Genomic DNA, 14,712 nt, shown 5'->3' on the forward strand with positions numbered 1-14,712 from the left:
TTGACAGAGATGTGAAACTCCCATTGATTGATCTTCACACACTCCCCGCTGACCAGAGAAAACACTCGATAGCGAATGCGAGAGGGGATTTAAATTGGACAAATATTGTCCTCGCTACTTGACGGATAAGGTAGCTATTTGTTTTCTCATGTGGTCCGAGATAATCCGCTATTAGCATTGTGCACGGACTATCCTAACAGCGACCCAATGCGACGTTAGCTAGCTTGTAATGTCGACACTGTTGGACTTGTTTTCCCCACTAGACCCCGCTTCCTGTTAGCCTTGGCTAACTGGAAAATCGAAATTATGCTAATGAACGAGCAGGTATAGTTAACCAACGCAAAGGGGTGTAACGTTAATGCTCACCCTAGGATACCCGTGGAAATTTAGTTGGAATTTATGGGCAAATCTATGCTAATAACTTTGTTTAGCTGCCAGCTACCGGGGCAGCTGGTTTCCTTTTAGTTTGCTAGCGCACGTCTGCTAGCCATCTTTGCTTTTGTTGGGGGATTTAAGTATTAAACTTGACAAGCTTTTGGAGGCACAGGGCAAGCTATATTAACTTCAGCTGCATGTTATTATATGTGTCGGCAATGGGCTCACTCGTGTAGGACTCAACTGCGTGCGACTAATGCCATAACATACTTTATTTTCTTGGGGTGTTTTGCTGAGAAAAGACAATAGAGAACCCGAGACTCGTTCAGCTGCTAAAAGCCACAGATAACTATCTTCGAGGCAATGCTATTTTTTATAACCGCTTTGTTATACCGAATCCTAATATAAGTACAATATTTTTCTATACTTGTGTACATTTATAATCGACAGTTATAAATAAATAAGCGGTTTCTCTTCAGTTGACCCGCACAGATTGCTGCGACATATGAGGGTTGTGCTTCCCTGAACCTTCAAGTATCTCCACTCATTAGACCCGAACAACAGCTTTAAATGCCTCAGAAAACACTCGCAGTAGCCAGTGGTCATCAGAGGTAACTAGGCGGATAGAGAGACGCGTAGAAGCGGTGTGAAGAGGGAGGCTCCTGCCCGTCTCTGGACGTCCATCTCTCCGCTTCATCACGTCCATTCAGCGCCACCCTCCCCAGCCATGGACCCCCCGAGGACTCGCTCGCGGTCTCGGTCTGGCTTCTATCATTTCGGTATGAACGGTAACGTTGGCAGTGGAAACGCGGTGGGAAACGGGAGCATGATGAACGCCAGCGGAGGAGGGGTGAACTACCCGCCGCAGAGCAACCCCGGCTGGGCGCCGCACCACGGAGGTCGGAGCTATCCGGAGAGCCAGCAGCAGCAGCAGCACGCGCAGGGGAGCTACCTGTCCGCGGGGGCGCAGCGCCACTCTGCACACGGAGCCCACAGACACCCCGGAGCCGGTAAGCGAGCTCCAGTAAAAACAGGGCCTGCAGCCGGGCTAGATGCATCATTACACACACAGGATACACCCCCTGAGGGTTGAAGGCAGACCAATAGCAGCTTAACAGGCTTTGAGATATTTAACTAAAAGGCTTGGTGCTTTCACTGCCAGCTGTTGCTTGAAAGGCCAGCTATATGTCATGTCGGGTGGTGTCTCTACTTCAGAGGTTTGAATAGCATTTACTCGGGTAAATAGGGCAAGCCATGTCTACTAACTTTGTCTTACAAGTATTCAGCGCTGGAAGCAGTTCTGCATATGTGTAAGTACTTGCATAGTACCTGCAGTTTTTGGGTTGCATCAAAATAGTTAAACTTCTTCCAAAGTCGCTTTAGAATATAAATGTTCTGTTGAATGATTGTATTTTTACTGAATGAGTGGAGGGATAGAAGACACTACATTAAACATGACGAAAATGCACTTTAGAATATAAATGTAATTTAAATAAATGTAATGTAGTGTAGGTCATAGCATGGTGCAAATTCTACAGGCCATCAGTAGGAATTTAACACTGCAGAATTTTCCTTTGGATAGTCCAGGCAGGGTGGTGCTGAGGGCCTGCCGGTCATATTATGTTACTCCTGTGGATGTAGTCAAGGCATGAGGAGAGAAACATTAGACAATCATTTAAGTAGCTCAATAAAATAATACTTTTTTATTCTTAGTACAATGATGTGTTGAGTAATATTCTATAATAATGAAATAAAATAAATCTAATATTTCAGTGCAAGTGTTGTGTATTCAGACTGTAATATTGCTGGCTAGTTTGAATATGTTTTCACTTCATCATCAGATCAGAGACCTGAATTCGCCTGGTGGTTTAGACATCCTACACACTCTGCTTCAGACTTCACACAACCTACAATATGCATGAGAGGAGCCTGATTTAAAAGAACAGTTTGGAGCCTTGAAATAGTTTGAAAATGAAATGCCTTTATCTAGCATTTGTATCTTTTGGTTTGAGATTGCTTACTGCTGCAATGCAGCCTGGCATAGTACAAGCTTACTTGTATTTCCCCATCGACCCTTTCATCCATAAGCCTCTATTTCATTCAACTTCGATTTAAGCCTGTGCAAAGCTCTATATTGTCCTAAAGTAGTCAAACATGTTTCTTAGCTAATGTTTCAGGAGAGAGTAAAGATAGAGAAGGTGTCATAGTTTCACAGCGCTTTCCAAACACAAAGAAACTGAGGAATGGAAAAAAAACAAAAAAAAAACGGTGTGTTGGCATGATGTTGGTTCATTCACTTTATGAAGTAAATCTTATTTTATTTCCCCAGTATCATTTACACGGTAGTGTAAGTTAAGTAGGCTTTTAATGCATACCACGTCAAAAGTTCTTCTGCCATCCCAAACTCAATAAAAAGACAATAAAACATCAACCTAAAAACCTTTTGAGGAAAAAAGGAGACAAATGAGAATCAAATGAAGCTGCTAGGGAAATTCAGAGTGAGGCTGCACCCCCGCCTCCTTTCATTGAATTGACACCAGCCTGTTTAGTGTTCAGCAGGTTTCCAGCACTGAGTATTGGAAAAGTAACTGGAGAAACCTTCAGTAATACCAGATTGGATTCCCTGAAAAGCAAAATAAGTGCTGTGAATGAACGAAAGCTGGCTTTTAATGGGTCTCTGTCGTAATGCTAGCACTGTTGCCAAAATAACCGGCTCAGAGGGGACTAAAAAAACACATGCTTCCCAAATTGAGAGACTACAGCTGTGTGGTCTGCCTTCCTCTTTACAGCTGCACACGTCCCTTCTGAGTCTGTGTATAACATGTATGTAAAAATGCAAAACAGTACTGTGCATGTTTAAGTGCACAATAACTCTCTCTCTTTTGTCTTGTCTCTCTGAAACAATGCTTTAGGTCTTTGTTTAAGAACGTGGGCAAATTACGACTTGATTCCAGCTGATGCTCTTAAGTTCACCATCAGGCTTTCTGCCTTGTTTGTCAATCGTAAAATAATTGGTGTCAGTCTTCCCCAGCTGCCGTGCTCGGAGGAAACAAGGTTGTATCTGCTCGCCAACAGCACACGTCCAGTCTGGCTCACCATACCCTATCGCCCCCGGGGTGTATCAGCATTAACAGACCTAGTTTTCTGGCTGAGGCTCAGAACGGTATGAGGTCTGTAGAAAGAGGCAAGGTGGATGAATAAAGATGTAAGCCAGCGTGTTGGCCCTACTGTCAGCTAGTCGGTTAACTCACTGTCCCGCTTTTTCTCCACAGCCACTAGCAGGGCGTCTTTGAGCTGTCACTATCGGCAGGCTTCACATGGCACTGGAGTGGTGTCGCAAAGACAAGAAAGGGGTGGGGGGTAGCCTTTAGATGTGTTTTCTTTCTGGGTAGACAGTAAGGGCTGTTTGTATGAGGGAGGCATAGAAGAATACATATAATGGGATGAGTGGAAGAGAGTTTTTTGCCCTCCCCTCTTTTTGTGATTTAAAGGTTTTTGGGGGACTGCTTAGAGGAAACTCTCGCCAGCCGAGTTCAAGGACATCCTTCTTAAGCTGCTGAAATGTCTGTGAGCACATGCTGCATCCAGATTGCACATGTGGTCTGTCAGATAAACAGCTGGGAGAGCATTGTGTTTTTCTGAGATTGTGTCTATGGCATCTATTTTTACACATAATAATCTCCTGTCATTGAAGAGTCTGTTCTGTTGATCTTTTTAGAGATCTGTATCTCTTGTCCACTAAAAACAGGAAAAAGAATGATGGTGCTGAGATGTTTTTGCTGAGCTAATAATTGTTCACTCTCATTATGGACACAAATGCATGTCAACACAAATACTTGAAATTGGTCTTTCTAATGATGGTTTGTTTCCAAAGGGAGTGCTCTACAGTCACTCCAGTTAATGAACATATTTCATTATCAATCAACTTTTGATTATTTTTCTTATGAATCTATCAAGTGAATGTCGGAAAACTGTAAAAATAAAGCATTTCACAAATTCTCAGATCACAAGGTGCTCTTCAAATATCTGGTGTTATCAGCCAACACTTCAAAACTCAAATGATATTCAATTTATAAGGGTGTATATAAGAGAATAATGCAACAATATTCACATTTGAAAGCTGAAACAATCCAACAGATTCAGTTATTGCTTTACAAATGACGTAAACTATTGTGGATTAACTATTTTCCTTAACAGTAATTTAGAAAAAAGTGACAGCGAAGCTAATCTGATAACTGGAGACGAAAGTCATTACATGCATTCAAACAAAGTGCAAAACCAACCACATCAGAAATGAGAAACAGGTCGATTGCCAAATATGTTAACCAATACCAGGCATTTGCTGTGGTGTGCATGCATCTCATGCTCTGCTCTGTTTCTGCGAGTCTGCTCCGACTCTCCTTAGATCAGAGGGAACGATTTGCTCAGTGTTGCGTCTTCCAGGGAAGTATTCATCCTTTGTCCGCTTGTTGAAAGCAGGACATTCAAAAGCTGGTTTAGAAGAGAGACCCTTGCTGAGGAGGGAGATCTGTAAATCTTGTTAGTCAAGCCAAAGGGTAGAATGTACTTTCTTTGCTATCACTTGTTGATTTTGAAGTGTTGTAAACCTGTTGAGACACCAGCCAGGCTTCATAAGGATGCAGTGGGTACAAAATCAAAGGCAACCAGTGTTGTTGCTGTTGTTGTTATGTTTCTGTTGGGTTACCAAGCGTATGTCCATGTTTCTTGTGATGTGGATATTATCCTCCGCCCTATCTTATCTAATCCTTTTTCCCCCTGTTTGTGGCCTGCAGGAGGATTGCTTCATTTTCATCCAGATAATGTGTGCAGTGAGGATCGGGATAAAGTAAGTCTGAAACATGAGCACGGCTCTGCTTTGCTCCTGGTTTGAATAGGATTTGTTTGTCATTGTTTGCTTGTATTATCCATTCTTTCCTTTTTTAGTCCTTCTCTTTATTTTCCTGACCAACCATCGCCCTAACCCCCCCCTCATTTAACTCTTTGTGCAGATGGAAGACAGCCCAAGCCCGAAGAGGCAGCGTCTCTCCCAGCAGACCATGTTGGATCTAAACTCCGCCCCTCCCTCCACTCCTTCCTCCCCCATTCGTCCCTGGGAGCTGCCCCCCAGCCGCAGACCACACCCCCACTACATGCCAGAGAGATGCCACACGCCTGTACGCAACAGACGAAGGTAAATGTGTGTGTGTGTGTGTGCGAGCGACACAGAAACATATTGCCATTATCTTTATTAATTATTTGAAGCGAGTAAAATGTCAAAAGTAATGACAAGATCCATAGTGTATTTGTTTATATATGTAGCTTTTTTGTTTATTGAAATAATTGACATATAGAAGAAATAATCAGTTGTAGAAATGGCTGTTTATTTAGTTTAATCAAAAGCAATAGTTGAGTTGTGTGTTAAAATGACCGGTCCACAGCAGGCAATGTTTTCAAATCATCTTTTTGAATATATTTGGATTGTGGAATATTGGTTGCACAAAAAAAGATATTTAATGATTGGGCTTTAGAAAATGTTCACAGGTATCCCACAATTGTCTGCCGTTTTATAGCACACATGATTAACTGATTCATCAAGAAATAATTGTTAGATTTATTGATAAAGAAAATAAATAATCCATCAGTCCTGCATTGGTCTTAAACCAGCCTGAGCTAACACGAAAACAAACGCTTAAATATATTAAAACATCATCATCATGCTAGTACTACCGATGCTCCTGTGGCTAACGTTTGCTGCTCTTTCACCCCCCTCAGCCCTCCAATAAGACGCCAGCGCGGCCGGAGAGACCGCCCGACCCACCACCACCACCACCATGCCCACAACAACCACCACCACTACAACAGCAACAACAACAACAACCACCACCACCACCATCACCACCCCAACCCACACCACCATCACCACCACCACCTGCACTCCCACCACGGCCTGTCGCCAGGCCACCAGGATGAGAACTACCGTCACCAGGCCCCCCAGGGCTACCCCCCCTACAGCCAGCAACCTCCCCGAGGGCTGGGGCCCGGGCTGGACGAGCGCCCAGGTCACCATCCCCCAAATCCGTCCCCCAGGCCCCTCCACCAGTCTCCCAACCTGTCTCCCAGGATGCTGCACCCTGCGGCCCATCCACAGCACCCACACCCCCACCCCCACCCACACCCACACCCATCCCAGCAGAGCAGTATGGTGCTGGACCTCCATGAGCAGGTGACTTTATGGGGTTATGTGGCCTTTTTGTTGGGGTGAAACAGAAAAAAACCGAGAACAGACTGAAATGATTCTAATAGACTTTTCTAAATAACATAATTTGACTGGCAGTGTGACACTTTTTTTAAAAATTAAAAACAAATTAAAACCAGCTGCTAATGGGTGTATTACAATGTGTAGTTGTCAGAAGGCATAGAGAATTAATTTTTCTTTGTTACTGTGCTCAGTTTGATCCTGGAAGCAGTTATTTCATTTCCTGTCTTTTCGCAAGGAAATAAATCAACCAATTGTAAATGAAAAATGTTTAAAATTCAAACAGAGACTTCAACAATGCTATTGAAGCTTGGATAATAACTCAACCAAGTTCACAACAATTCATATTCACACCAGATGCAACACAGAAAGTCATTGCTCTGTTATTTTGCAACAATGTGGACCATCAACTTCTGTCCCCAGCTGCTCACCTTAAAATCACACTGTGTTCGCAGAGTTGCCTCTTACCCTCTGTTGTTCATGTTTAGGGTTCAGTTCCTGTATCGTATCCTGTGTCTCCTCCGGGACCACCGGGCCTGCCGCCTCGCTCCGCCCCTCAGCAGATCCCAGCATGCTCGGTGGTCTTCAGTGGACAGCACTATCCCGTCTGCAGCGTCCCTCCTCCTGTGAGTGTGTTTGACTTTTCTGTTACTGATGAGTTTTCAAAATACAGTTTGCAGCATCCCTTACTAAATTAAATGTTTCTTTTTCCCTGCCAGGTCCTTCAGACTTGTTCTGTGCAGCACATACCCATGCCCTACCCGTTCCCCTCACTGCTGTCCAGTGACCCGGCCTTCCTGCTCCCCCCTCCTCACCTCACCCACCCCCAAGCACACCTTTCTCACCACCCTCCTCACCTGGCCCAGCCGGGACAATTTGGACCTTATCCGACACAGCAGGCCCGATCTGTGAGTAGCAATTATTTCATGCTTGTTTTTTTAAAAATGTGATTGGCTATCTGATGCAGCTGACGTGGACTTTAATTAAAGTCTGATCGACAAGATTTGATTGTCATCTGATCAATTGAATATATATACTTTTTTTAATTCTTTGAATCTCTAAAAAGTACAGAGTGGTAATTCTGTGTGGTTTTGATATTGATGAATATTTACTGCTAATTAAAAAAGGATGTTGAAGAATTAAATTAAATAAATGCCAGAAGTGAAGTAGATAATGAAGTACAAAAGTTTGATTAATCCAATTCCAATGGTTGTTTATTATAAAAAATATTTGTACAGTTTGATAATATTTCTCTAGCCTGTGTCCTAAGCACTCATTAACAGGATTGGATCTCTTCTCTTCCTCCACCTCGCCTTCTTCTTCTTCATGTTCCTCTGTTCTAGTGTATGAAATGTTCCTTATTGCTCCTGTGATTATTTACGATAGTAACATGTGTCTGTCCTCCTGTTCTTCTCCACCCTCGCAGCCGTTACAGAGGATAGAGAATGACGTGGAGCTGCTCGGAGAACATCTGTCTCTGGGTGCGGGCCTCCACTACCCCCCCGCCACCCACCCCGCCCTCACGCCACACTCCACCCAGCTTCACTTCCTCTCCCATGACCCCCTGCCACAGGAGTTCTTCGGAGTGGTGAGCGAATACGAATATTTCAACAAATGAGTTTTCCTTTAGAGGAAGTTATATGTGACTGATTTGTTCCCGTATGTTCTTTGTACATTTCCTCTAGTCCTATCCAAACTTTATTCCTCGGCGTCTCCCGGGGCGACGGTACCGTTCGCAACAGCCACTGCCACCTTCGCCTTACCACCCCAGCCTCCTGCCTTACTTCCTGTAAGTAGATCAGGCCATTAACCTACTAAGATAAGAACAGTTTCAACTTTTTATTAATCACACAACAGATGACCTGATATTTATTATTTTCAATATGGGTCACTAATATTACTGCAAACATAGTAGAAATAAGAAATAATTATAATAAGAATAAGATAAGAATCTCCCCCGCAACCAACCCCACACCTCCTTTGTAATCATCAGGATACATTTGACCTATTTGATACCTGCCCTTTGGATGAGTTATACCTGGAGAATGCAAGAGACGGCCATTTGAAATCACTAAGAATGATATATTCCCTGGTATTAAGAAGAGAACAGTACAATTTATTTCATTTAAACTACAGAATAAGAGTACATTGAAAAGGATATTGGATATATTCTTCAAGATGAGGGATTTCTGAGAGGTCTTACTTATTTAGACATAAGTTTAACCTCGAAAGAAAACGTAAAAGGTTAGAGCAAGAGATATATTGCACGAAAGGTTTGACTACAGCTATTTAACTTGAATATGCCTGTGGTAAAAGAAAGTTATCTACGATTGCACAATGTAGTTGCTTCTTAGATAAATTGAACCTAAATCTTCTCCTCTGCAGTTCAATGCTGCCAGTCCAGCCCACAGGTCCTGCGATCAGTCTAGAGCTGGATGTAGACGATGGAGAAGTGGAAAATTATGAGGTGCGTCTTTATTTCCTTTCTTTCTTCTCTTGTCTGTGTGTTTGCCGGATACAGACTCTGATTCTCATATTGTTACTGATGGTTTTATTTCCCCTCATAGGCCCTCCTGAACCTCGCTGAGCGTCTGGGAGAGGCTAAACTCCGAGGACTGACTAAGGGAGACATCGAACAGCTTCCTTCCTATCGGTTCAATCCAAACAACCATCAGTCTGAACAAACACTGTGAGTGCCGTCATTCTGCAGACACCAGCTCATCACTGGTTGGTACGGTGAATTAGGAACCTCAGGAACCTGACAGAGGCTAATGTTAATCAGTGTGTGAAGTTGTTCATCATATTTGTGCTTTTCCAGCAACAGAAAGCCTAAAACTTCTTTAACTCAACTTAACATTGTTTACTTATAAAGCACCTTTTTAAAAGAAAGAATAATACATAATATTTGCTAGAGTTAATGTTACAATAATTAATTAATATATCTAATAGCCGGGGATACAAAAATGTAAAAAAAAACAGCAATTAAATTGATTTAAACAAAGTATTACGTGAAAAGCCATAGCAAAGAAAGAGACGGATTAATGAGATGGGTATTTCATTTCCTTTTAGAAATACCAAAAGAGCTAACCATTCTGATATATGGAGGAAGTGGGCTCCACAGTTTATGAACAATAAAGCAGAAAGCTCTCTCACTGATACTTTTATGAGACACATAAGGAACATCAGGAAAGGCCTTTAGTGATCGGGTCGAAACGTTACAGAGTCAGGTCATTAAAAGCTTTATAAACAAGTCAAATAACTTGGAAATCAATTTTAAAAGATCCAGTATTTGCAGTGTCTTCGACAGAGAGGTCATGATACATTTTCCATGTTTTGGTCAAGACGCTGGCTGCAGCGTTTTCAACTAGCTGTCATTCATCATCGATAATCCAGTGAAAACATAATTGCAAAACTCGAAATGGCTAGTTATAAAAGCTCAACTAGGTTTTTAAAAGAGTGTCAAATTGAAGGCATATACAACCAATATATACATTCTGTTTGTTTGGGTTAGCCATTGTAAGAAATGCATTCAAAGGTTTGGTAAACATATTGGTGAACATCCAACAGCAATTCCAAGTTTCCCTAATCGTGCGTGAGAGTATATGTGTGAGGAAACACATGGAGTGTATCAGTAATTACAGCGTTGAGGGCCTTGAACAGCATCTCTCTTGTGTTGTCGTGCATCACATGCTGATACATGTTGTGTTGCAGGTGTGTGGTGTGCATGAGTGATTTCGAGTCCCGCCAACTGCTACGAGTCCTGCCCTGCAGCCACGAATTCCACGGGAAGTGTGTCGACAAGTGGCTGAGGGTAAGTACACTTGCCATTAGTCTCCGTACTTTTGGTGCTATCAAAAATCTAGAATTTTGGTATCGACTTTGTACAGAAGTATCCGTTACCGTGCCACCCCTAGCTGTAAGCGCTCTGCTGATGCTGCTTTTATAGACCCACTCTGGCACCTCTTAATTATAGAAGTGTAGTGAGAATCTCCCGCTTCGAGACATCTGTTTGATAACAGAAAGAAGAAGCAGGCTTGTGTCTACATGTAAATCCAGCACAGAACAGTCGGTACACCACAGCAAACCCAAAGACTGGAACATCTGAGGAGCTGTACACATACTTCAACATTTTATTTCCCACAGAAAATGCAAAAAAAAAATGCTCTCGAACACTAAGTTCTTGCATTAATCACAATACAGTCTTATGTTTTAGAGGCATGGCAGCATCGCCCCAAAGCCTTAGTCTAAATCCAGTTATAGTGTTTACAGATTGAAACAAATCTAACAAAGACATGAATTACTGTCCAAATATGCAGCTTTAGAATTGTCAGTGTGATTGATAGGCTGCCTGAAGATGTGACTGCCTTTGAAACCCTAACCAGATCTTTCTGTTTCCTCTCCCGTCCTCAGGCCAACAGGACGTGTCCCATTTGTCGGGCGGACGCCTCGGAGGTCCAGAGAGACTCGGAGTGACCACACGAGGGAGCCACATGCTCTTATTGTCTGTTAAACACGTTCAGCACTACCTGCTCCTGATGTATTGATACACATGTACGTGCTTACACACACTCACACACACACACCACTTCCTTGTGTTTCTGTGCAGCACGATTGGCTCGTTTGATAACCTTTCAATCTTCATCCCTTCTCCCTGACATTTTATCTGACTTTCATCAGAGTCCCTCTTCATTTTACTCTCTGTTCACATTCATTCAGGCCTGTTCTTTTCACCAAGCCTGACCACTATACTGCTGTGGTGTGTGTGTGTGTGTGTGTGTGTGTGTGTGTGTGTGTGTGTGTGTGTGTGTGTGTGTGTGTGTGTGTGTACACGTGCATGCACCACGACTGTGCAAGCGTTGTTTGGTCAGCCCTGTAATGCCGGGCTGTGGTACATGACTGTGTGTCTGAGTGAGAGAGTGTGTGTGTTTAGAATGTGTGTGTGTGTGTGTGTGTATGTTTGTTAGAGAGAGAGAGAGATTTTTAGCTGTCTTGGAGCATGCCTGAGTTGCTGTTGTGTATTGAGTAACGACATGGGAGAGTTTTTGCTCTCAGTGACTGACTCTACTTCCTGTTTGTATGTTAATGCACTGTCTGTCTGTATGCATACTCTGTGTGTATGTATGTTATAGACTTAAATCTTTTTTCTCTAGTTTGACACTAAGGGTCCATGCTGCCACTATATTTTCTCGGTTGCCTCTTTGATCCATTTGTTTCAGTAGATTATTATTGTCGTTATTATTGTTATTACTCTACCATTATAAGTGATTGTTTTCCTGCCTGGCAGTTACCTCATCATTCCGGTTTTGATCATCTTTCATTAAAGCGCTTCACGGCACTCCTTTTGAAATTAAGCACATTATATATTTTTCTTTTCTTAGTGGAAATAAGTTTGTCTGTGACTTTGCGGTGGCACATGTGTTACATATATACATATATCTATATATACTGTATAAATCTATGAATATCTGTATACCAAATAAAAGGCTTGATATGAACTTTTTAAACTTAGCTTTTTGTATATGTATTTTTCATTTTATTTTTTTAAACGGCACATTAAGAGCTAGTGATAAGGTTTGGTTGTGCTCTGTTTTAGGTTTGAAGTGGTGGTATTATTAAAAATGACACTGACTGCCGAGTGCTGCTTTGGGTGGCTCCATCTTTTCAGATTTTGGTCTGGAGGTGCAATGACTACAAGCGGCCACTGGGCGGCGTTACTGTTCTTCTCTAGACCACCATCCCTCCCTCCACATGCCCAGGTTGTGGTCCGCCCTTGTATTATATTATTTCTACCGTAACCTACTCTTTGTTTCATGTGTAGACAAATGCAACCAAGACATTTCACTAAATATTGTTATAATGTTTAACAAATCATGTACAGAATCGTCAGCAACTCTTGAGTGACTGTTACTCAAAACGCTAACTTCCTGTAACTCTAAATTCTTAATGTGTAGCATTTTTCAGTCACTCTGGGCTGTGTATCAAAAGTGGGATTTCCTTGAATCACTGCCGACATGGTAAAACAGTAAACAAACGCAACTTCGCTCTCATGGGTTCCCCTCAAACTCTTGACTCTGCTGCTGATAGACCTGTTATTGTTCTGTCAAACTCAATCGAAGGTCACCGGCCAAGGCTGTTTCCCTAAGAGAAAGATAATGGATGTATTCCCCTGGTCATTCAGTTCAGCTCTGAAATGTAATGGGTTCTTCCTCTATCCACCTACCTGAAATGCACTGACAAAAAGGCCAAACAAACAAACAAACAAACAACTATCTCCTCTAAAACAAGGACAGGTAGGTGCTAAAATGACTCTGAAGCAATAGAGTATGGATGATTGATGAAATAACACTGAAAAAGTAATTATCCTATAAATGAATTCATGAAATAAACAAAATATATTCTACAGCAGTCCAAAACAATGTGAGTAACTGAGGTTTGAATATAAATCTGAAACTGAGAGAACTTAAGTTATAAGAACTAACAATCAATCAGATAAAGACCAAAGTAATTAAATGAACCAATAATTAATCTACCCCCCCCCCCCCCCCCCCCTTACAGCACACGTCTGTTTCCCTCTCTGCACTCATCTGTTTCCCTAGCAGCACACGCCTGTTGTCTAGCGCCGTCTGTTACTGTACATGCTAACACAGTATCCATGTTTGAAGGTTCAAAGGCAAACGTCACTTATGGTTTGCCGCTCAAATGGTTTTAGCGATCGTCTTAATGGAGCTGCTTGAGGTGCAGAGAACAAAACGTGTCTTTGTTTTTCACCGGAGAAAGTTCACACAGCCTGTTCACAAAGAATGAGACGAAGAGGGCACAAACCCCCGAGGACAGTTTTCATATTCTTCAACTTTATCGGACATCGTGAAATCATAAAGGTTTTGGAAGGACTTCTAATTAACGCTTCGCTGTTTGTGTCATTATTCGATGATCATTGTGATGAAAAGCTATAAAAGGCTCATTGAATACTGACTTTAATCGTTACAATTCACCATGCTGTTTATTTCCTCTTTCCCTCTTAGCCTCTCAACCTTAAAAACCTCACATTTGCTTTTAACATGAAACTGCATGTTGGAGGTTTGCATGTGTTGATCCGACCAATAGATTAGAGGAAACATGCCATGTAAGTATAACCAGTTCAAAATATGCTCCCAACTCATCTTAAAGAACAGTTTGATCCTTTTTGAGTTAAAGTGTAGAAAACCACACATGTGATGCAGGGTTATTCCATCCAAAGCCTCCAATAACGGCTTCCCTTTTAAGGGCAGAGAGGATGTATTCATGTTTGGAGTTCATCTTTAATTAAATGAAAAACCTCCTGGCAGAGGCCTGATGACGCACTTAGCCTCCATCCTTGTCTCTTGTGCTGTCCAAAATTTGCTTCTACTGTTTTTTTTAGTTTTCTACCCCATCCACTAACTCACTGCGTTACCCCCTCCCTTTTTTCTGTAATACGCATCTCAGTCCCCTGACCTGAAGTCTATCACCTGCCTTTTTTTATATTTGTCCATGTCCTCTGCAACTTTTGTCCTTCAGTGACTTTGCTTCTCTTTGTTCACCCTCCTTGTGCACTGTCCTCTGTTTACTCCCTCTTTCCGTTTTCTCCTGTCTTTTTACTTTGCATCTTCTCTTCCACTCTCCTCCTCTTCCTCTTTGCCTTTGCATTGATCACCACCCACTCATTTAACCCGCTTCCGCTGCAGAGCAGTGAGGTGGAAGGGATGGGGGATTTCTGCCTAAAACTGTCGACCCAGTTACTTAACAGTCACATTTCATAACCAGTGTTTTACGAGGCCACAAGTTGCCCTTTTTTCATGGCAGGTGAGCCATATTGATATTGTAAATTCACATTAAGATCGAACGCATAAAGGAAGCTGCAGTGGCTTTTTTTGATCTCACATGTACTTCCTGACTGCTTTGTAAGTCACTTTAACATTTGTACAAACAGATAATGTTTTCTTGGAGTGTCATTATAGCTGCTCAATAGGAGTCCAGTGGTTACATTTGAGTGTGAATGTCCTCCTCTTTATTTACACTCCAGTCACTTGTTTGTGACTGGCTGTCCCGTCTTTCACCTGTCC

The 14,712-nt window shown here is 42.3% G+C and overlaps 1 protein-coding gene across 1 annotated transcript; it reads left to right on the forward strand.

Moving 5' to 3' along the window:
- The first annotated feature begins 28 nt into the window (after positions 1–28).
- On the forward strand, positions 29–12,139 carry LOC307031990 (E3 ubiquitin-protein ligase RNF38-like). Its single transcript, XM_079669642.1, has 12 exons — positions 29–1,385; positions 5,169–5,221; positions 5,385–5,566; positions 6,148–6,598; positions 7,120–7,257; positions 7,351–7,539; positions 8,058–8,219; positions 8,317–8,420; positions 9,017–9,098; positions 9,199–9,320; positions 10,343–10,442; positions 11,042–12,139. Exons 1-12 carry the CDS (start codon positions 1,103–1,105, stop codon positions 11,102–11,104), a joined length of 1,929 nt encoding a protein of 642 aa, XP_079525768.1. The 5' UTR covers positions 29–1,102; the 3' UTR covers positions 11,105–12,139.
- Positions 12,140–14,712: the final 2,573 nt, after the last annotated feature.

Source organism: Notothenia rossii, assembly GCF_949606895.1.
Source record: "Notothenia rossii genome assembly, chromosome: 3".
Lineage (NCBI taxonomy): Eukaryota > Metazoa > Chordata > Actinopteri > Perciformes > Nototheniidae > Notothenia > Notothenia rossii.